Genomic DNA, 22,809 nt, shown 5'->3' on the forward strand with positions numbered 1-22,809 from the left:
CAATGCATTTCCAAATGATGCAAGCCTGTAACTGTTCTCGAGGATGAGAGGGCACAAATGACGACAAAGCATCGCAATATTCACATCAAAACAATGCTCACAATAAATAGTAATGAATTCCTGACAACTGATTGCTACAAAATCATGACTTATGAGCTTTTCCTGAATCATAAAAACAAAAACCAGATACAATTAAGACATTGTTAAATAGATAATCTCACCCGAGTGTCTTTTGACATCAAAATATCACCACGAGTTGATAAAGTTACAAAGTTCCGAGGCTTGCCGAGGATACTTCTACTCTAATCAACGAGTGTTGATATATTTGATATCAGAAAACACGGGGGTGGGGTTCTATTTATCATAAAAATCACTCTTCATTAGTATTCAATGAAAAATTGCACATCTCTGAACACGGCATTGCCATTAGAATTGTAGTGCAGCGATGTCATAGCATTTTGACGTCATAAAGTTCACGACGTCATAGCATTGTCAGGACATTGTACAAAATCTAATGTCACGCAATGTCACATTTGATCTCACACAAGCAATATCTCCTGTGGAACACAATTTTGGAAGCTAACCCTAATTATAAATTACATTATCACATAACAATGACAATTAAACGCATTGATGTATTTCTCATAATTACAAAATTAACATCTTTGTCTTTGGTATAATTCATTTCTATATAAAGCAATGTGGTCTTCTTATTAGAGGTGGCGTCAGACCCCTGTCTGTGGAGACAGATGTTAGAGGTGGCGTCAGACCCCTGTCTGTGGGGACAGATGTTGGAGGTGGCGTCAGACCCCTGTCTGTGGGGACAGATGTTAGAGGTGGCGTCAGACCCCTGTCTGCGGGGACAGATGTTAGAGGTGGCGTCAGACCCCTGTCTGTGGGGACAGATGTTGGAGGTGGCGTCAGACCCCTGTCTGTGGGGACAGATGTTGCAACTGGCGTCAGACCCCTGTCTGCGGGGACAGATGTTAGAGGTGGCGTCAGACCCCTGTCTGTGGGGACAGATGTTGGAGGTGGCGTCAGACCCCTGTCTGTGGGGACAGATGTTGGAGGTGGCGTCAGACCCCTGTCTGCAGGGACAGATGTTAGAGGTGGCGTAAGACCCCTGTCTGTGGGGACAGATGTTGGAGGTGGCGTCAGACCCCTGTATGTGGGGACAGATGTTGGAGGTGGCGTCAGACCCCTGTCTGCGGGGACAGATGTTGGAGGTGGCGTTAGAACCCTGTCAGTGGGGACAGACGTTGGAGGTGGCGTCAGACCCCTGTCTGTGGGGACAGACGTTGGAGGTGGCGTCAGACCCCTGTCTGTGGGGACAGATGTTGGGGGTGGCGTCACAACTCTACACTGACGACATGAGATGTCTATCTGTCACAACTGTACACTGGCAACAGGAGATGTTCATCTGTCACAACTCTACACTGACAACAGGAGGTGTTCATCTGTCACAATTCTACACTTGCGACATGAGATGTTCATCTGTCACAACTCTACACTGACAACAGGAGATGTTCATCTGTCACAACTCTACACTGACAACAGGAGATGTTCATCTATCACAACTCTACACTGGCAACAGGAGATGTTCATCTGTCACAACTCTACACTGACAACAGGAGATGTTCATCTGTCACAACTCTACACTGACAACAGGAGATGTTCATCTATCACAACTCTACACTGGCAACAGGAGATGTTCATCTGTCACAACTCTACACTGACAACAGGAGATGTTCATCTGTCACAACTCTACACTGACAACAGGAGATGTTCATCTGTCACAACTCTACACTGACAACAGGAGATGTTCATCTGTCACAACTCTACACTGACAACAGGAGATGTTCATCTGTCACAACTCTACACTGACAACAGGAGATGTTCATCTGTCACAACTCTACACTGGCAACAGGAGATGTTCATCTGTCACAACTCTACACTGGCAACAGGAGATGTTCATCTGTCACAACTCTACACTGACAACAGGCAGATGTGTCATCTATCACAACTCTACACTGGCAACATCTGTTCATCTGGCACAACTCTACACTGTGTTCATCTATCACAACTCTACACAACATGAGATGTTCATCTGGCACAACTCTACACTGTCGACAGGAGGTGTTCATCTATCACAACTCTACAGTGGCAACAGGAGATGTTCATCTATCACAACTCTACACTGGCAACAGAAGATGTTCATCTGTCACAACTCTACACTGGCAACAGGAGATGTTCATCTGTCACAACTCTACACTGTCGACAGGAGGTGTTCATCTATCACAACTCTACAGTGGCAACAGGAGATGTTCATCTATCACAACTCTACACTGGCAACAGAAGATGTTCATCTATCACAACTCTACACTGGCAACAGGAGATGTTAATTAGTCCCAACTCCACACTGACGACAGGAGATGTCCATCTGTCACAACTCTGCACTGACGACATGAGACGTTCATCTGTCACAACTCCACACTGGCAACATGAGATGTTCATCTATAACAACTCTACACTGGCAACAGGAGATGTTCATCTATCACAACTCTACACTGGCAACAGAAGATGTTCATCTGTCACAACTCTACACTGGCAACATGAGATGTTCATCTGTCACAACTCTACACTGCCAACAGGAGATGTCCATCTGTCACAACTCTACACTGGCAACAGAAGATGTCCATCTGTCACAACGCTACACTGCCAACATGAGATGTTCATCTGTCACAACTCTACATTGACGACAGGAGATGTTCATCTGTCACAACTCTACACTGGCAACAGGAGATGTTCATCTATCACAACTCTACACTGGCAACATGAGATGACATCTGTCACTACTCTACACTGACGACAGGAGGTGTTCATCTGTCACAACTCTACACTGACAACAGGAGATGTTCATCTATCACAACTCTACACTGGCAACATGAGATGTTCATTCGTCCCAACTCTACACTGACGACTTGAGATGTCCATCTGTCACAACTCTGCACTGACGACATGAGATGTTCATCTGTCACAACTCTACACTGGCAACAGGAGATGTTCATCTATAACAACTCTACACTGGCAACATGAGATGTCCATCTGTCACTACTCTACACTGGCAACAGGAGATGTTCATCTGTCATAACTCTACACTGACAACAGGAGATGTTCATCTATCACAACCCTACACTGACAACAGGAGATGTTCATCTGTCACTACTCTACACTGGCAACAGGAGATGTTCATCTGTCACAACTCTACAGTGGCAACAGGAGATGTTCATCTGTCACAACTCCACACTGACGACAGGAGGTGTTCATCTATCACAACTCTACACTGGCAACATGAGATGTTCATCTATCACAACTCTACACTGGCAACAGGAGATGTTCATTAGTCCCAACTCCACGCTGACGACATGAGATGTCCATCTGTCACAACTCTGCACTGACGACATGAGACGTTCATCTGTCACAACTCCACACTGGCAACATGAGATGTTCATCTATAACAACTCTACACTGGCAACATGAGATGTCCATCTGTCACTACTCTACACTGGCAACAGGAGATGTTCATCTATCACAACACTACACTGGAAACAGGAGATGTTCATCTGTCACAACTCTACACTGGCAACAGGAGATGTTCATTTGTCACAACTCTACACTGACAACAGGAGATGTCCATCTGTCACAACTCTACACTGGCAACAGAAGATGTTCATCTGTCACAACTCTACACTGACAACATGAGATGTTCATCTGTCACAACTCTACACTGACGACAGGAGATGTTCATCTGTCACAACTCTACACTGGCAACAGGAGATGTTCATCTATCACAACTCTACACTGGCAACATGAGATGACATCTGTCACAACTCTACACTGACGACAGGAGGTGTTCATCTGTCACAACTCTACACTGACAACAGGAGATGTTCATCTATCACAACTCTACACTGGCAACAGGAGATGTTCATCTGTCACAACTCTACACTGACAACAGGAGATGTTCATCTGTCACAACTCTACACTGACAACAGGAGATGTTCATCTATCACAACTCTACACTGGCAACAGGAGATGTTCATCTGTCACAACTCTACACTGACAACAGGAGATGTTCATCTGTCACAACTCTACACTGACAACAGGAGATGTTCATCTGTCACAACTCTACACTGACAACAGGAGATGTTCATCTGTCACAACTCTACACTGGCAACAGGAGATGTTCATCTGTCACAACTCTACACTGGCAACAGGAGATGTTCATCTGTCACAACTCTACACTGACAACAGGAGATGTTCATCTGTCACAACTCTACACTGGCAACAGGAGATGTTCATCTGTCACAACTCTACACTGACAACAGGAGATGTTCATCTGTCACAACTCTACACTGACAACAGGAGATGTTCATCTGTCACAACTCTACACTGAGATGTTCATCTGTCACAACTCTATCTGTCACAACTCTACACTGGCAACAGGAGATGTTCATCTGTCACAACTCTACACTGGCAACAGGAGATGTTCATCTGTCACAACTCTACACTGACAACAGGAGATGTTCATCTGTCACAACTCTACACTGACAACAGGAGATGTTCATCTGTCACAACTCTACACTGACAACAGGAGATGTTCATCTGTCACAACTCTACACTGGCAACAGGAGATGTTCATCTGTCACAACTCTACACTGGCAACAGGAGATGTTCATCTGTCACAACTCTACACTGACAACAGGAGATGTTCATCTATCACAACTCTACACTGGCAACATGAGATGTTCATCTGGCACAACTCTACACTGTCGACAGGAGGTGTTCATCTATCACAACTCTACAGTGGCAACAGGAGATGTTCATCTATCACACTCTAACTCTACACTGGCAACAGAACTGATGACATGAGATGTCATCTGTCACAACTCTACACTGGCAACAGGAGATGTTCATCTATCACAACTCTACACTGGCAACAGGAGATGTTCATCTATCACAACTCTACACTGGCAACAGGAGATGTTCATCTATCACAACTCTACACTGGCAACAGGAGATGTTCATCTATCACAACTCTACACTGGCAACAGGAGATGTTCATCTGTCACAACTCTACACTGACAACAGGAGATGTCCATCTGTCACAACTCTACACTGGCAACATGAGATGTTCATCTGTCACAACTCTACACTGGCAACAGGAGATGTTCATCTATCACAACTCTACACTGGCAGCATGAGATGTCCATCTGTCACTACTCTACACTGGCAGCATGAGATGTTCATCTGGCACAACTCTACACTGACGACAGGAGGTGTTCATCTATCACAACTCTACACTGGCAACATGAGATGTTCATCTATCACAACTCTACACTGGCAACAGGAGATGTTCATTAGTCCCAACTCCACACTGACGACATGAGATGTCCATCTGTCACAACTCTGCACTGACGACATGAGACGTTCATCTGTCACAACTCCACACTGGCAACATGAGATGTTCATCTATAACAACTCTACACTGGCAACATGAGATGTCCATCTGTCACTACTCTACACTGGCAACAGGAGATGTTCATCTATCACAACACTACACTGGAAACAGGAGATGTTCATCTGTCACAACTCTACACTGGCAACAGGAGATGTTCATTTGTCACAACTCTACACTGACAACAGGAGATGTCCACACTCTGATCACTGTCACAACTCTACACTGGCAACAGAAGATGTTCATCTGTCACAACTCTACACTGACAACAGGAGATGTTCATCTGTCACAACTCTACACTGACGACAGGAGATGTTCATCTGTCACAACTCTACACTGGCAACAGGAGATGTTCATCTATCACAACTCTACACTGGCAACATGAGATGACATCTGTCACAACTCTACACTGACGACAGGAGGTGTTCATCTGTCACAACTCTACACTGACAACAGGAGATGTTCATCTATCACAACTCTACACTGGCAACATGAGATGTTCATTCAACCCAACTCCACACTGACGACTTGAGATGTCCATCTGTCACAACTCTGCACTGACGACATGAGACGTTCATCTGTCACAACTCTACACTGGCAACAGGAGATGTTCATCTATAACAACTCTACACTGGCAACATGAGATGTCCATCTGTCACTACTCTACACTGGCAACAGGAGATGTTCATCTGCCAGAACTCTACACTGACAACAGGAGATGTTCATCTATCACAACTCTACACTGACAACAGGAGATGTTCATCTGTCACAACTCTACACTGACAACAGGAGATGTTCATCTGTCACAACTCCACACTGACAATAGGAGATGTTCATCCGTCACAACTCTACACTGACAACAGGAGATGTCCATCTGTCACAACTCTACACTGGCAACATGAGATGTTCATCTGTCACTACTCTACACCGGCAACAGGAGATGTTCATCTGTCACAACTCTACACTGACAACAGGAGATGTCCATCTGTCACAACTCTACACTGACAACAGAAGATGTTCATCTGTCAATACTCTACACTGACGACAGGAGATGTTCATCTGTCACTACTCTACACTGACAACAGGAGAAGTTCATCTATCACACCTCTACACTGACAACAGGATATGTTCATCTGTCACAACTCCACACTGACAACATGAGATGTTCATCTGTCACAACTCTACACTGACAACATGAGATGTTCATCTGTCACAACTCTACACTGGCAACAGGAGATGTTCATCTGTCACAACTCTACACTGACAACAGAAGATGTCCATCTGTCACAACTCTACACTGACAACAGAAGATGTTCATCTGTCACAACTCTACACTGACAACAGGAGATGTTCATCTATCACAACTCTACACTGACAACAGGAGATGTTCATCTGTCATCTGACACTGACAACAGGAGATGTTCATCTATCACAACTCTACACTGACAACAGGAGATGTTCATCTATCACAACTCTACACACAACAGGACAACAGGAGATGTCCATCTGTCACAACTCTACACTGACAACATGAGATGTCCATCTATCACAACTCTACACTGGCAACATGAGATGTTCATCTGTCACAACTCTACACTGGCAACAGGAGAACAGGAGATGTTCATCTGTCACAACTCTACACTGGCAACAGGGCAGGAGATGTTCATCTATCACAACTCTACACTGGCAACAGGAGATTTTCATCTGTCACAATTCTACACTGACAACAGGACATGTCCATCTGTCACAACTCTACACTGGCACCAGGAGATGTTCATCTATCACAACTCTACAGTGACAACAGGAGATGTTCATCTGTCACAACTCTACACTGACAACATGAAATGTTCATCTGTCACAACTCTACACTGGCAACAGGAGATGTCCATCTGTCACAACTCTACACTGGAGATGTTCATCTGTCACAACTCTACACTGACAGGACAGGAGATGTTCATCTGTCACAACTCTACACTGGCAACAGGAGATGTTCATCTGTCACAACTCTACACTGGCAACAGGAGATGTTCATCTGTCACAACTCTACACTGACAACAGGAGATGTCCATCTGTCACAACTCTACACTGACAACAGGAGATGTTCATCTGTCACAACTCTACACTGACAACAGGAGATGTTCATCTGTCACACACTGGCAACACATCTGTCACAACTCTACACTGACAACATGAGATGTCTATCTGTCACAACTCCACACTGACAACATGAGATGTTCATCTGTCACTACTCCACACTGACAACATGAGATGTTCATCTGTCACAACTCTACACTGGCAACATGAGATGTTCATCTGTCACAACTCTACACTGGCAACAGAAGATGTTCATCTATCACAACTCTACACTGGCAACAGGAGATGTTCATCTATCACAACTCTACACTGGCAACAGGAGATGTCCATCTGTCACAACTCTACACTGACAACATGAGATGTTCATCTATCACAACTCTACACTGACAACAGGAGATGTTCATCTATCACAACTCTACACTGGCAACATGAGATGTTCATCTGTCACAACTCTACACTGACAACAGGAGATGTTCATCTGTCACAACTCTACACTGACAACATGAGATGTCTATCTGTCACAACTCTACACTGACAACAGGAGATGTCCATCTGTCACAACTCTACACTGGCAACAGGAGATGTTCATCTGTCACAACTCTACACTGACAACAGGAGATGTTCATCTATCACAACTCTACACTGGCAACAGGAGATGTTCATCTGTCACAACTCTACACTGGCAACAGGAGATGTTCATCTGTCACAACTCTACACTGACAACAGGAGATGTTCATCTGTCACTACTCTAGAGATCTGTGAAGTTGAGTGACACTTTCACTATGGTTTCCTAACACAGTCGTTCTGATGTGCCCATTTCTGGTGTCCCCCGCCGTGATGTTGCTGGAATATTGCTAAAAGCGGCGTAAAACCATACTCGGTCAGTCAGTCGTTCTGATGTCGACCAGATGGACGTCTGCCATCTGCGTTATTTGTTGTCGATATCCTCATCGTAATCTGCTAATTACTAATTGGAAATTTAATATGAAGAGGTCATGCCACAATGTTCTGTTTTCCACCATGCTCACTGCAAGTACACGTCCATGAATGACGCCACATATAAAAAACAAAACAACAACCACAACAGCAACAACAACAACAACAACAACAACAACAATTGAATTTAAAACAGTATCAGAGCAATTTTCAATCTGTTTCTTTTTTCAGTGAAATGTATAACAACACATACAAGTTTCACTGCTAATCTCGAATTTTATCCCGACAATGTTCACGTGCAAAGCAAGAAACAACGTGTGCCCGTAATTCATAACACATTATCATTGAAATAGTCATTTTCTAAATCCATACACAATTTTTCAACTTGGTTCCCGAAAACAAAAATGAAGTACCCCTATTTTAATGATATATATTATATATATTTTATATATGTATTTGGTAAAACAGAACAAGCTATGCTGCACAAAGGCTTTTGCTCACACTTAACAAGAACTAGCAGGATCAATTATGAGTTGCCAGTTATTTGAGCACGTGAGTTAGAATATCTTGGAGCAATGTCTTCGCTAATGAGGAACTGAGTTCCCGATATTTCGGGCTAAGAAGAAGATAATTGTTCCATGAAAACCGACATGCTCTTCATGAACATGATATAAATGTATGTTCGGAATACTTCTTCATTCACCCTCACGGCATTTCGTTGTCACAATTTTAACGCCATAACGTATTAATGCTAGCACTGATGCGCCAATATGTAATTTGTAAAAACATGGCCGCGAACCAAGTAATTTGGCCAAGCAAAACCAACGGATGCAGTTTCCCTGATTGATGTCCTTTCTCCTGAGACCCAATGCGCCATGCACAGCAGGTGAAGCCGATAGAGCGCACGGCCGTACAAGACAACAATTAACCTTCACGAATTTTTGCTGGAATGGTCCTGATCTGTAACTCCACACAGTAAATCATCAGTTATTGGTATCTCCATAAAAAAATCTCTTCCAAACAGATAGAAAAAAATAACATTATCCAATCTGCATTGGTCGCCATATTCTGCGTAAACATGTTTCTTTAAATATAATGACCACTTTATCATATTCCTGACGCTTGCTACCTTTTTTATGCATGGCAATGGTAATTTGACAAACACAGTTGTACTCAACACAGAGTTCAACATCAATATGGCTGTTACAGCTAATGAAATTGTTCGGGAAACGAGTTTCTTCTCTTTAGGTGTTTGCGAAATACATCTCACAGTATTGCAAATTTGATATTTCAACAATATGCGGAAACCTCCCTGTCGTACAGCCGCATAGTTGGAGTCAGACTAGATCATTTGTTGAATTTTTATCACCTTTTTAGCCTTTTGTGCATAATGGAATTTGTTTCAGCAGACAACCAAGACTGATCGTTGCCGCTTTGAATGTACATCCACTCCCATATCTGAAAGATATCCCACGTTGGTACACGCATAGCCGGAAGTAACTTTAAAAGGCAGCCACAAGTAAGGGCATATGCAATAATGGGTTTCTCTTCCATATTTATGTTTGACAAGATATATGATCAATTTTGTCTCTCTATGGTGGAGTCAAGGATCCTGAGATTTATTGAAATAAAAAGGCGGTTTATCACCAGAATAAGGAGAAATCCGGAGAATGAGGAAACGTCTTGAATTAGTTGCGCATGCGTCAGGCTGATTGGTTAAACATAGCATCTGCTGTCATATGATATGTTTTAAATAAATTAACAAACTGAAGACAGCTATGGCACACAAAGAGTTCAACACGTGCAGGACATAGATGCTTCGAGTTATGTCGACCACAATGGTTGATATAACAACATGACGGCAACGTATCGGACGGTACACACATCGACCAGGCTGGAGCCAGATTGGCAAGATGGCAACTGCGGATAACCTAGAAACGCACTGGTCAGCAACAACTCAGTATAACTACAGAATGGTGAGCCCTTTTATCGTTGCATGTCTACTTGGTAGTATTCATGACACAGTCCGTTTGAACTCAACTTTTCAGTAACAAGATGGTTGCTTGGATGTGAATTGAATCATGGAAGTATATCTGTCGACCTTGTAGATGGGTCAATGACACGGTGTGTTATGTGTGTTTTACTACTTTTCTGTGTGTTGGACTACATTTTGTGTTCTGTGTGTTTTACTACTTTCTGTGTGTAAGACTACGTTTTGTGTTCTGTGTGTTTTACTACTTTTCTGTGTGTTGGACTTCTTTTTGTGTTCTGTGTGTTTACTACTTTTCTGTGTGTTGGACTACTTTTTGTGTTCTGTGCGTTTTACTTCTTTTCTGTGTGTTAGACTACTTTTTGTGTTCTGTGTGTTTTACTACTTTCTGTGTGTAAGACTACGTTTTGTGTTCTGTGTGTTTTACTACTTTTCTGTGTGTTGGACTTCTTTTTGTGTTCTGTGTGTTTTACTACTTTTACTACTTTTGTGTTCTGTGTGTTTTACTACTTTTCTGTGTGTTGACTGTGTGTTTTACTTTTCTGTGTGTCTGGACCACTTTTCTGTGTGTTAGACTACTTTTTGTGTTCTGTGTTTTTACTACTTTCTGTGTGTGTACTGTGTTCTTCTACTTTTGTGTTCTGTGTTCTGTGTTTTTACTACTTTTCTGTGTGTTGGACTACTTTTTGTGTTCTGTGTGTTTTACTACTTTTCTGTGTGTTGGACTACATTTTGTGTTCTGTGTGTTTTACTACTTTCTGTGTGTTAGACTACTTTTTGTGTTCTGTGTGTTTTACTACTTTCTGTGTGTTAGACTACTTTTTGTGTTCTGTGTGTTTTACTACTTTCTGTGTGTTAGACTACTTTTTGTGTTCTGTGTGTTTTACTTTTTCTGTGTGTTAGACTACTTTTTGTGTTCTGTGTGTTTTACTACTTTTCTGTGTGTTGGACTTTTTTGTGTTCTGTGTGTTTTACTACTTTTCTGTGTGTTGGACTACTTTTGTGTTCTGTGTTCGTTCCCACTCCACACACACATGCCACCGATGGAAGTGCACCCCAAATAGAGATATGCAGATGTATGGATACAGAACAAACCGATTCTACAATGCCAGGAACCAAGCTATCGAAGTACCATGTATCGCAGGCCAGATATATGTGAATCCGGGACAGCTCCAAAACACACCCCGAGACACAAACAGACATACAGAGACAACGCCCGACACGGCATGGACTGAGGTCTTCGAGACCCTGCTGGAGAAGTGTCCCCATCTATTCCTTTCCGACACAGAGAAACAATCAAGAGCAGTCGGTACACACATTCTACGAGAGATGCCAGATTCCTAGACAGATTCTCGAACTATATTTGCTGCGGTTTGCTGCGGACGGCAAAATAGCAGATTTTGTCTACATATACCCACCAAACCAATTTCGACCTTGCGTAGGCAAAATCCGAATCGTTCTCGCCAACCCCCAAGAAACAAAGGGCAGACACACAGGCCAATGTACCCACGGTCTTGCTGCTATATCGGAACTACCTACCATATTCTAACCAGACAACTCTACTTGCAAGTGTGGAGCCATAGACCACTGCGTTGGCAGCAAGAAATGTATTCTCTGGAAGAACAAAGTCTTGCGTACTACAGGACCCCCTGCAGATTGGCGCCCACTAGAGGTTCTAGACGAAATCGAGATCCCCTGTTGTGTTGCAAATATAGAGAACCTGTACGACCAAGATTGTTTCGGCTGGTGCATGCTGTACATATTCCTCTACAGTAGATATGCAGAGAATTGTACATGCCCGAAAAAGATTCCTGTATCTTCCGGCAGCTAGCTGGAAAGGAGGAGCCACCGCCACGCAAAAGCAAAATTGAATGTATTTCCACATTGCCAAACTACGGCAGACCAAAGGATATGGAAGCGGCAGCACCGCCATGCAACAAACACAGATAAGCTGAAGACATTCCGGAGGGAATCTATGTATGCAAAAAGAAGAGACCATTGCAGTTGTTGTCTCTGCCGACTGGATAAACTATTCCGGTATATGGCTACAAGCTACAAGAAACTATTCCGGTATATGGCTACAAGCTACAAGAAACTATTTCCGGTATATGGCTACAAGCTACAAGAAACTATTCGAGACAAGGGTGGAATAGAAAAACTACGATTGGTTGGTGGTCCTTACTGTGTAGGCTAAGCAAAGTCTGCTACTCGCCCATTTCGAAAAGAAGAGGATCGACAAGTAGAGTATGTGTTTCGAGAATGGGAAGCCCTACTACCCGACAAGACTTCCATAGAGCACTGGTTCGGGCTTTTTTCCAAGGGAAGTATAGAGGGACGTATGGAACTCGATCAACCGACAGGGTATAGAGAGGCCATACAGATACCCGAAAAACATACACCTGTAGAGGCTTCGCCAGAAGGCCACCGCCATTCGGGTATATAAGTATATAACGAGAGAGCCTGGCCATCAGTAGGCCTAGCAAACATTCCTGGGAGTATTGTTGGAGAACTCGTACCGGTCTACAGCAACAACCTATCGGGCCACGTACAGGACCTTGGTGGGTATACGTTCTTGCAGATGGTTGAGAAACCATTTTTTCTGGTCCAAACTAGATTACTTTCAGAGTGCTGCCATATAGCTGGAATATTGCTGACTGCGGCCTTAAGCAACAAACCAACCAACCAACCATTCAACTTAAACGTTGTATTGCTTACTGGCTGAGGTTCATCTCAAGGCCTCTACACGCTACCCATCAAAAGCCTACAGAATGTTACGTAATCTAGATTTAAAAGCAAGCGCCGAACGTAATAGGTAAATTTTAGGATTCACATGTGAAAACAGTTCTATTTAGATTTGGACTTGGATATGCGTGGATATGACAGGGAGTTGGAAAACAGCATTTCTTAAATTAACTTGTAAGAAGAAAAAATGATTGCTTCAGGCAAGAGTGGCATGTTAAACTCCAAAATAGTCCCTGTACTTTTACTTATTTTAAAGAAAACTTCGTGTATGAACCATATATATACGCCATATCAATGTTAAGAAAGCAAGAATAGCAATATCCTAGTTTCGTCCAGTTTTCTATGGTTTAAGGCGTTATAGGGGAAATTTTCATAACAAACCTACTGTGTGCAGATACTGTAAATTAAATGTTGTAGAAGACGACTTGCATGTGTTGCTAATTTGTGATCATTATAGTAAAAGTAGAAGCAAATACCCAGTAGTGTTATGAAACAACCATCAAAACACATATTTATCCGCCGTTGTGCAGTCTCTACGGATGTGGCAAGACGATGACGCAAATGAGCAGCCCGGATGTGGAGGTCCTGGGCTTGGGATTACCCAGGACCGCTACATCCGGGTTGCTCATTTCGCTCTTTTCGGGCGATCTTGGGCGGAATTGGTCTGCAGGAAACGATCCCAAAGGCGAGATATGGCGCTGTGATGAATGTTGAAATGTCTGGCAACTGCAGACTGCGACTCCCCAGCTTCAAGGCCGCCTATGGCGATGTTTCGACTGGCGGCACTCAGTCGTGGCATGATGATTTCCTCTTTTCCAGGCAAAAACGAATGACAAATTAAACACAACGTTTGCCTTTTTATAGTGATCGATATCGCATGCCTTTCCGCTTACTTGCACGTGCAATTTGCTTTGCATGATTTCTTGGTGACGTTTTGGCGAATATTTCGTCAAACGCTTCTAAAACAAGGGAAAAAGTTAAAATGGTTGCGTTTTATGCACTGAGGCTGTTTACAGTCACACAAAGATGACGTTTTGGAAATAAATATATATTTGTATTGTTTTTGCCGCAGCTACATGAGTCCAATATTCTCAAAATCACCTTTTCGTTTCTTTTTTTTTGAAGAGTGTATCTCAACTTGAAATAAACAACCAACTAATTATCAGCTAATGATAAATAGTTGTGAGTTTAGGTTTACGCCGCTCCTAGCAATATTCCAGCAATGTCACGTCGGGAAACACCAGAAATGGGCTTCACGCATTGTACCCATGTGGGGAATCGAACCCGGGTCTTTGGCGCGACGAGCGAACGCTTTAACCAACAAGCTAAACACCCCACCCCCATCCCCCCATATTTGTGTTACGCACTGGTCACATGGCAAGGTCGCTTTTGGTTTGAGTATTCTGAGACTTGCCGCCTAGCATGGTGTTTTAAGTGTGCAACCCAGCTGATTCCTTTGCGCCTCCAGGTCTCTCACCTGTGTGTACTCACTGTGATGAAAATACTCCCGAGACAGTGAAGCATTATATAAGTGAATATCTGCCTAGATCATATCAGATTTATACCAAGAAGTGCAAAACTTGAGAAAAAAGCTTATTATCTCTAAATTAAACCATTTTAACAGTTCTTCATTTATGCTTTTTATTGAACGAGTTCGTACTTTTCTTGAGTAAAATAGTAATTACTTGCGGTTATAAATATAAACTGTATCATGAAGCTGATTGGTTAAACATCTCATTTGCATAACTCACTTTGTTCTTTGTGCCGTACCATTCCGTCGGTTTTCCTGAAGTCCACTTGAGACACCGTATTTAGCAAAATGATTAGTCATGATACTTGTTTTTTTATTCAGTTATATCTAGGCCTATACAGAACCATGTACATGTTAACAGACGTATGGGTCCCGGAACATATCTTGTGGTCTGCACGTGACAACAGGGTGTATTCCAATTGATGCATTTGTATTATTAAATAACTATTTGCAACATAATACAAGTAATTTAAGGTAAAAATAAACGTACATGCATGCTGACTTATACGTATTTCTGGGACACACATAGACACCACGGATGCAGACAGGTGTGTTCCAAGTCGAAACAGCTACCATCAGTTGTAAGATAATAAACTTAGTAGATTAGAGGTCACTTATGGTACATACATTTGTAATATGATACATGTCTTTTTCAGACGCGATGTTTCTGTCACATAATCAATAAAGGTGATACCTTGATATTTGTCACATAAATGTCAGATGGATATTCTCAATTAAACATCGATGGTAAAGCCTGATAATCTCGATCGTTTACAGCGTCTGGTGGCTTGTGAAGCCTTTCTACAGCATCGATATATGAACTCCACGTATTCACGTGAAATGATTTCCAAAAGTAATAGGTACAAGCTTCGGGATTATTGATATATATTCATCAAGTGAAACAATATAGTGCATGTACAAACAACATATATTATGGATTTATAACTTCTTTAATATTTACAGCACGACGTTTCTGGGCTTCTTCTCGCTCCTTCATCAGGTGAATGGCAGAACATGATTACGAGCAAAATATATAGTATGTACAGGAGGCCTCAATCTGTCACACTATGTCACTGGCTTCCTGTGCATACGATATATTTTGCTCGTAAACATATTCTGTCATTCACCTGATGAAGGGTGAAAGAAGTAGCCCAGAAACGTAGGGTTGTAAATATTAAAAAACTGTAAATCCATACCATATGTTGTTATGTTACCTTCCACCTTCTAAATGCCAATCAAGCATCTGTGTAGATGACGTTTGAGAAATTACAGATACCAATATTTAAGATATTAGAGATACAATTATTTGAGATAATACAGATCACAACATTTGATATATTAGAGACACCGAGATTTGAGATATTGGAAATATCAACATTAAGATTTGAGATATTGGAGATATCAACATTAAGATATTAGAGATATCAACATTTGAAATGTTAGAGACACTAACATTTGAGATATTGGAGATACCAACATTAAGATATTAGAGATATCAACATTTGAAATGTTAGGGATACCAACATTTGAGATATTAGAGACACCAACATTTGAGATATTAGAGACACGAACATTTGAGATTTGAGATATAGAACATTTGAGATATTAGAGACACCAACATTTGAGATATTAGAGACATGAACATTTGAGAACATTTGAGATATTAGAGATATCAACATTTGAGATATTAGAGACACCAACATTTGAGATATTAGAGATATCAACATTTGAGATATAAGAGATATCAACATTTGAGATATTAGAGACACCAACATTTGAGATATTAGAGACACCAACATTTGAGATATTAGAGACACCAACATTTGAGATATTAGAGATACCAACATTTGAGATATTAGAGATATGAACATTTGAGATATTAGAGACACCAACATTTGAGATATTAGAGACATCAACATTTGAGATATTAGAGATATCAACATTTGAGATATTAGAGATATCAACATTTGAGATATTAGAGATATGAACATTTGAGATATTAGAGATATGAACATTTGAGATATTAGAGACATCAACATTTGAGATATTAGAGATATGAACATTTGAGATATTAGAGACACCAACATTTGAGATATTAGAGATACCAACATTTGAGATATTAGAGACACCAACATTTGAGATATTGAGACACCAACATTTGAGATATTATTAGAGATATGAACATTTGAGATATTAGAGATATGAACATTTGAGATATTAGAGACACCAACATTTGAGATATTAGAGATATGAACATTTGAGATATTAGAGATATGAACATTTGAGATATTAGAGATATGAACATTTGAGATATTAGAGATATCAACATTTGAGATATTAGAGACGCCAACATTTGAGATATTAGAGACACCAACATTTGAGATATTAGAGATATCAACATTTGAGATATAGAGATATCAACATTTGAGATATTAGAGACACCAACATTTGAGATATTAGAGACACCAACATTTGAGATATTAGAGATATGAACATTTGAGATATAAGAGATATCAACATTTGAGATATTAGAGATATCAACATTTGAGATATTAGAGATATCCACATTTGGGATATTGATGGTTCTACCACACAATCCCGTCCCCCAAGAAAATCAAACGACATAAACCTCATAAAACCTCACGTGATGCCTGCGTTAGGACCTTGCATAGTGCCAACTATACAGCCCAACCATTTCTCTTTAGATAAGCATTACATGATATTACCTGGGAATAATTCATGACACTAACACCGTTTTTTTATTGATCGCACAATGATTTTCTTTACTGATTTTTAAATTTTACTTTATTACTTTAGTCTTGTGTTAATGGGCAATGCTGTATGATCACCTCGTGATTCTTTGAACACCACGTGCCTTCCTTGTGATGGTATTCGTCACCGACAGTGACACTGAAGTCAGCTAATCCAAGATCCGACTGAACACGGTGTTTGATCCCACATCCATCACTTTCGTGCAACGGGTCACGTGACACACAGTCGTGTGGCTTGTAAAGGCAGTAGCTGGCACATTCTGCAAATCAGCCTTTGATCTTTCATGATTGTTTAATAAATGTCAAAGCTAACAATTATGTATCTACTGCATACACCAATTGTAAGTGATCTTTTCTTGTAGATAATGTGCGGTGACTTTTATGTATTAGAACCATATTTCTGTAAATGTCAACCCTTGCATGAAGACATATCGAGCCTGGTCACGAGGACATGAATGTCATGTCTACACAGGGCAGTATCTTTCCAAACACAGGTACCTCCCTGTGACATAAGCGGCTACCGAACACAGGTACCTCCCTGAGACATCAGCGGCTCCCGAGCACAGCGCCTCCTCTCTGACATCAGCAGCTACCGAACACAGGTACCTCTCTGATACATCAGCAGGTACCTCCTGAACACAGGTACCGAACACAGATCCCCTTGCGACATCAGCGGCTACTAAACACAGGTACCTCTCAGACATCAGCGGCTACCGAACACAGGTACCTCCCTGCGACATCAGCGGCTACCGAACACAGGTACCACTCTGAGACATGACGGCGGCTACTACCGAACACAGGCACCTCCCTGAGACCGAACACAGGTAACTCTCTGAGACATCAGTGACTACCGAAAACAGGCACCTCCCTGAGACATCAGCGGCTACCGAACACAGGTAACTCTCTGATACATCAGCGGCTACTAAACACAGGTACCTCCCTGCGACATCAGCGGTTACCGAACACAGGTACCTCCCTGTGACATCAGCGGCTACCGAGCACAGGTGCCGCTCTCTGACATCAGCAGATACCGAACACAGGTACCTCTCTGATACATCAGCGGCTACTAAACACAGGTACCTCCCTGATGCATCAACGGCTACCGAACACAGGTACCTCCCTGCGACTTCAGCGGCTACCGAAAACAGGTACCTCCCTGAGACATCAGCGGCTACTAAACACAGGTACCTCCCTGTGACATAAGCGGCTACCGAACACAGGTGCCTCTCTCTGACATCAGCAGCTTCCGAACACAGGTACCTCTCTGATACATCAGCGGCTACTAAACACAGGTACCTCCCTGCGACATCAGCGGCTACCGAACACAGGTACCTCTCTCTGACATCAGCGGCTACCGGACACAGGTACCTCCCTGAGACATCAGCGGCTACCGGACACAGGAACCTCTCTCTGACATCAGCAGTTACCAAACACAGGTACCTCTCTGATACATCAGCGGTTACCGAACACAGGTACCTCCCTGAGACATCACCGGCTACCGAACACAGGTACCTCCCTGTGACATAAGCGGCTACCGGACACAGGTACCTCCCTACGACATCAGCAGCTTCCGAACACAGGTACCTCTCTGATACATCAGCGGCTACTAAACACAGGTACCTCCCTGAGACATCACCGACTACCGAACACAGGTACCTCCCTGTGACATCAGCGGCTACCGGACACAGGAACCTCTCTCTGACATCAGCAGTTACCAAACACAGGTACCTCTCTGATACATCAGCGGCTACTAAACACAGGTACCTCCCTGAGACATGAGCGGCTACCGAACACAGGTACCTCCCTGTGACATGAGCGGCTGTGGAACACAGGTACCTCCCTGTGACATCAGCGGCTACCGAACACAGGTGCCTCTCCAGGTACCTCTCTGAGACATCAGCGGCTACCGAACACAGGTACCTCCCTGAGACATCAGCGGCTGAACACAGGTGCACATCAGCGGCTACCGAACACAGGTACCTCTCTGAGACATCAGCGGCTACCGAACACAGGTACCTCCTCTGAGACATCAGCGGCTACCGAACACAGGTACCTCCCTGAGACATCAGCGGCTACCGAACACAGGTAACTCTCTGAGACATCAGCGGCTACCGAACACAGGTACCTCTCTGAGACATCAGCGGCTACCGAACACAGGTACCTCCCTGAGACATGAGCGGCTACCGAACACAGGTACCTCCCTGAGACATCAGCGGCTACCGAACACAGGTACCTCCCTGTGACATCAGCGGCTACCGAACACAGGCCTCTCTGAGACATGAGCGGCTACCGAACACAGGTAACCTGCCGAACACGGGTGCCTCCTCTTCTTGAGACACAGGCTGACACCTCCTGTGACATCAGCGGCTGTGGAACACAGGTACCTCCTGTGACATAAGCGGCTACCGAAACACAGGTACCTCCTGACAGGCAGAACACAGGTGCCTCTCTCTGACATCAGCAGCTTCCGAACACAGGTACCTCTCTGATACATCAGCGTCTCCCGAACACAGGTACCTCCCTGATGCAGCAGCGGCTACCGAACACAGGTACCTCTCTGAGACATAAGCGGATACCGAACACAGGTACCTCCCTGATATCAGCGGATACCGAACACAGGTACCTCCCTGAGACATCAGCGGCTACCGAACACAGGTACCTCCCTGCGACATCAGCGGCTACCGAACACAGGTACCTCCCTGCGACATCAGCGGCTACCGAACACAGGTACCTCTCTGAGACATCAGCGGCTACCGAACACAGGTACCTCCCTGAGGCACCAACGGTTATCGAACACAATAACCTCCCTGATGCATCAGCGGCTACCAATATAACATATGTTACATTTGACCATTTTCTAAATGGCATTGTGTGATCATAGCTTTCGGCCGTGTGAGCCGTGCCAATCAACACTTATCAGAGGGGTACACAAAGCCAGCAGTCTAGACTACCAGTTGTCCGACTTCCATTTTTTGTGGAAGTCGCGGTAGCTGAGCGAGTTAGGCTGGCTGACTTTGTGTGCTGGCGATTAGGTGCCTGACTCTGAGGGTGTGAGTTCGAATCCCGGATGGGGCTCAACTAAAAAGTACTAGAATTTGTACTTTACTAAGAAAGTGTAATCCCAAATATAACATATGTTACAAAATTGATGTATATCTACTTTCAATTCTTCTTTGTTCTGCTTTGGTGTTGGCGTAAACCCAGTTTAAGTAAACTGATTTCCGTATTCGTTAATTTCCGTTTGGAGAGATTGATTATTTTAGGATCAATTCGTGTATCCTTGTGCTTTCCTGGAGATGTGGATACTGTCTCTATCTGTATCTGTTTCTTTGGTGGCGGTAATAGTTTAAATTATGGTAGGTTTCATAGTTTTAGTTGGGATGGTTCCTGCTTCTGGTTTGTGGCCGTATATTTTCTTCAAAACGGGGGTTCAACTTCCCATAAGATTCTTCACCTCGATGATGAAAATCAACCTTTTCCCTTTGTGGATAGGCGTTAGGGTGATCGTTACTATATCGTCAACTTCTGGGTCTGACCGCCTCCATGGTGTAGTGGTTAGAGCGTCCGCCCGGAGAGCGGAAGGTCGTGGGTTCGATCCCCGACCGCGTCATACCAAAAGACGTTAAAATATGGTACTTGTTGGTCCCTGCCTGGCTCTCGGCATTAATGGGTACAACAAGGACTGGTCGGCTTGGAGTCAGTATACTGTGTCTGAGTGGGGTATTCATGCTTCACTGCGGCATGGTATCTCAGTGGGCTAGCACTATAAAACCAGCTTAAGTCTGGGCTAGTACAAGCAGCCGCACATACACATACACACGCATGCACGTCGTCATATGAGCGAAATATTCTCAAGCACGACGTTAAACCCAATTTCACCTCACCTCACCTCACTTCTGGGTCTCCTTGGATTCAAGTCCATCTGGTTTTCTTCTTTACGTTTATAGCATTTATCACTTTCCTCTGACTGACCTTGGTATATCGGTCGCTTCACGCCACCCTTCAATACATTTGCATAACTCAGGCTTTGGGTTTGGAGCTGCAGGTTTGTTGGTTTGCCTTGTTACCGAAGGTCGGGTAGTGTTGTTTCTTTTTTCTTTTATATAATTATTTTCTTTGCAATATTTCTCCGCATATGAGTGGAACCATGTTTCCTTCGCACTCCATATTTCTACTGATTTCACCTCTTTTTTTTCAGTGTCTTCTTTCCATAAACTTTCGAGAAAATTCTGAACCTGAGCTGAAGTTTCCTCCTGGAATGCAAATTCCATACATTCGTCCATTTTACGAATTTTAGATTCATATCTTGGTTGTCTTTTCTCAATAAGTTTTAATTCCGTTTGGAATCTTTGGATGGCCAACTCTTTGCGTATTTGGGTCTCTTCCTTCGGTTCATCTATGATCTTATGTATCCGAAATTTGCGTGGCAGTACCGGTTCCTCACTGTTAAGCCATTCTCTGTAAAGTTCTACTTTCCTGAAACCATAATGCATACACGTCCACCACTATTGTTTCTAACTATGACGTCAAAAACACGATGACGTCAAAACGTAACCTTACTGTCACCCATGACTACGTTTTACGTCTCCCGCTATTGTCACTAACTGCTTAAGCATGATGTCGACATAGCTATTACCGCTATGTGTCGCCTATGACGACACTCAGCTTTCATTGTACACCTGAAGAGCCGTTGAACGGCGAAAGATCTTGTGCAGATATAAAGGAGATTTGACAAGAAAGAACGAAACATGTTGGAGAAAAGGCATTCTGTTTTATTTATCTAAGTAATATTTATGACTGAACACCTGTACTATTTAGGACATTTTGTGCGTATATATACATAATATTATAATATTTTATACAGAGGTTATTTTATGTAGAAAGTGACAGTTTTGCTGGACGGCAGATGAGGAATGTAGCAATTGTTCTACAGGTACTAAAAACATATTCTGTAAAGTCGTATTGCAGCGTCCACTAGGTTCGTCTTACAGAAATTAGAGACAAAGGCTGACTGAGAGTTTGATTTATCTACCCCCACCAAGATCATAAAGAAAGCCGGCTTAAATCAAGGCCCATTGAAGACATTTTCGTATGAATCACCATCAAATAATGACACAGTGATGCAAACAGTTGTTAGGCATTTTGCTGACATTTAATGGATTAATGTGATGAGGCAGCGGAATGCATCTGAGTGTTGCCACATGCCACACGCTACTGTAGAAGTCGC

General features: G+C 42.9%; 2 protein-coding genes across 2 annotated transcripts; both read right to left on the reverse strand.

The window, feature by feature from the left end:
• Positions 1-687: 687 nt before the first annotated feature.
• On the reverse strand, positions 688-18,286 carry LOC124282963 (mucin-2-like). The gene is made up of 3 exons (XM_046719016.1): positions 18,104-18,286; positions 2,425-2,493; positions 688-1,362 (listed from the first exon to the last, which is right to left on the reverse strand). The coding sequence occupies exons 1-3, from the start codon at positions 18,284-18,286 to the stop codon at positions 688-690; spliced, it is 927 nt and encodes a 308-aa protein (XP_046574972.1).
• Positions 18,287-18,328: 42 nt separating this feature from the next.
• On the reverse strand, positions 18,329-19,612 carry LOC124282964 (cysteine-rich, acidic integral membrane protein-like). Its single transcript, XM_046719017.1, has one exon. It carries the CDS (start codon positions 19,610-19,612, stop codon positions 18,329-18,331), a length of 1,284 nt encoding a protein of 427 aa, XP_046574973.1.
• Between the last annotated feature and the right edge of the window lie 3,197 nt (positions 19,613-22,809).

The sequence above is a fragment of the Haliotis rubra genome, unplaced genomic scaffold (assembly GCF_003918875.1).
Source record: "Haliotis rubra isolate DU_JTF1 unplaced genomic scaffold, ASM391887v1 Scf308, whole genome shotgun sequence".
Lineage (NCBI taxonomy): Eukaryota > Metazoa > Mollusca > Gastropoda > Lepetellida > Haliotidae > Haliotis > Haliotis rubra.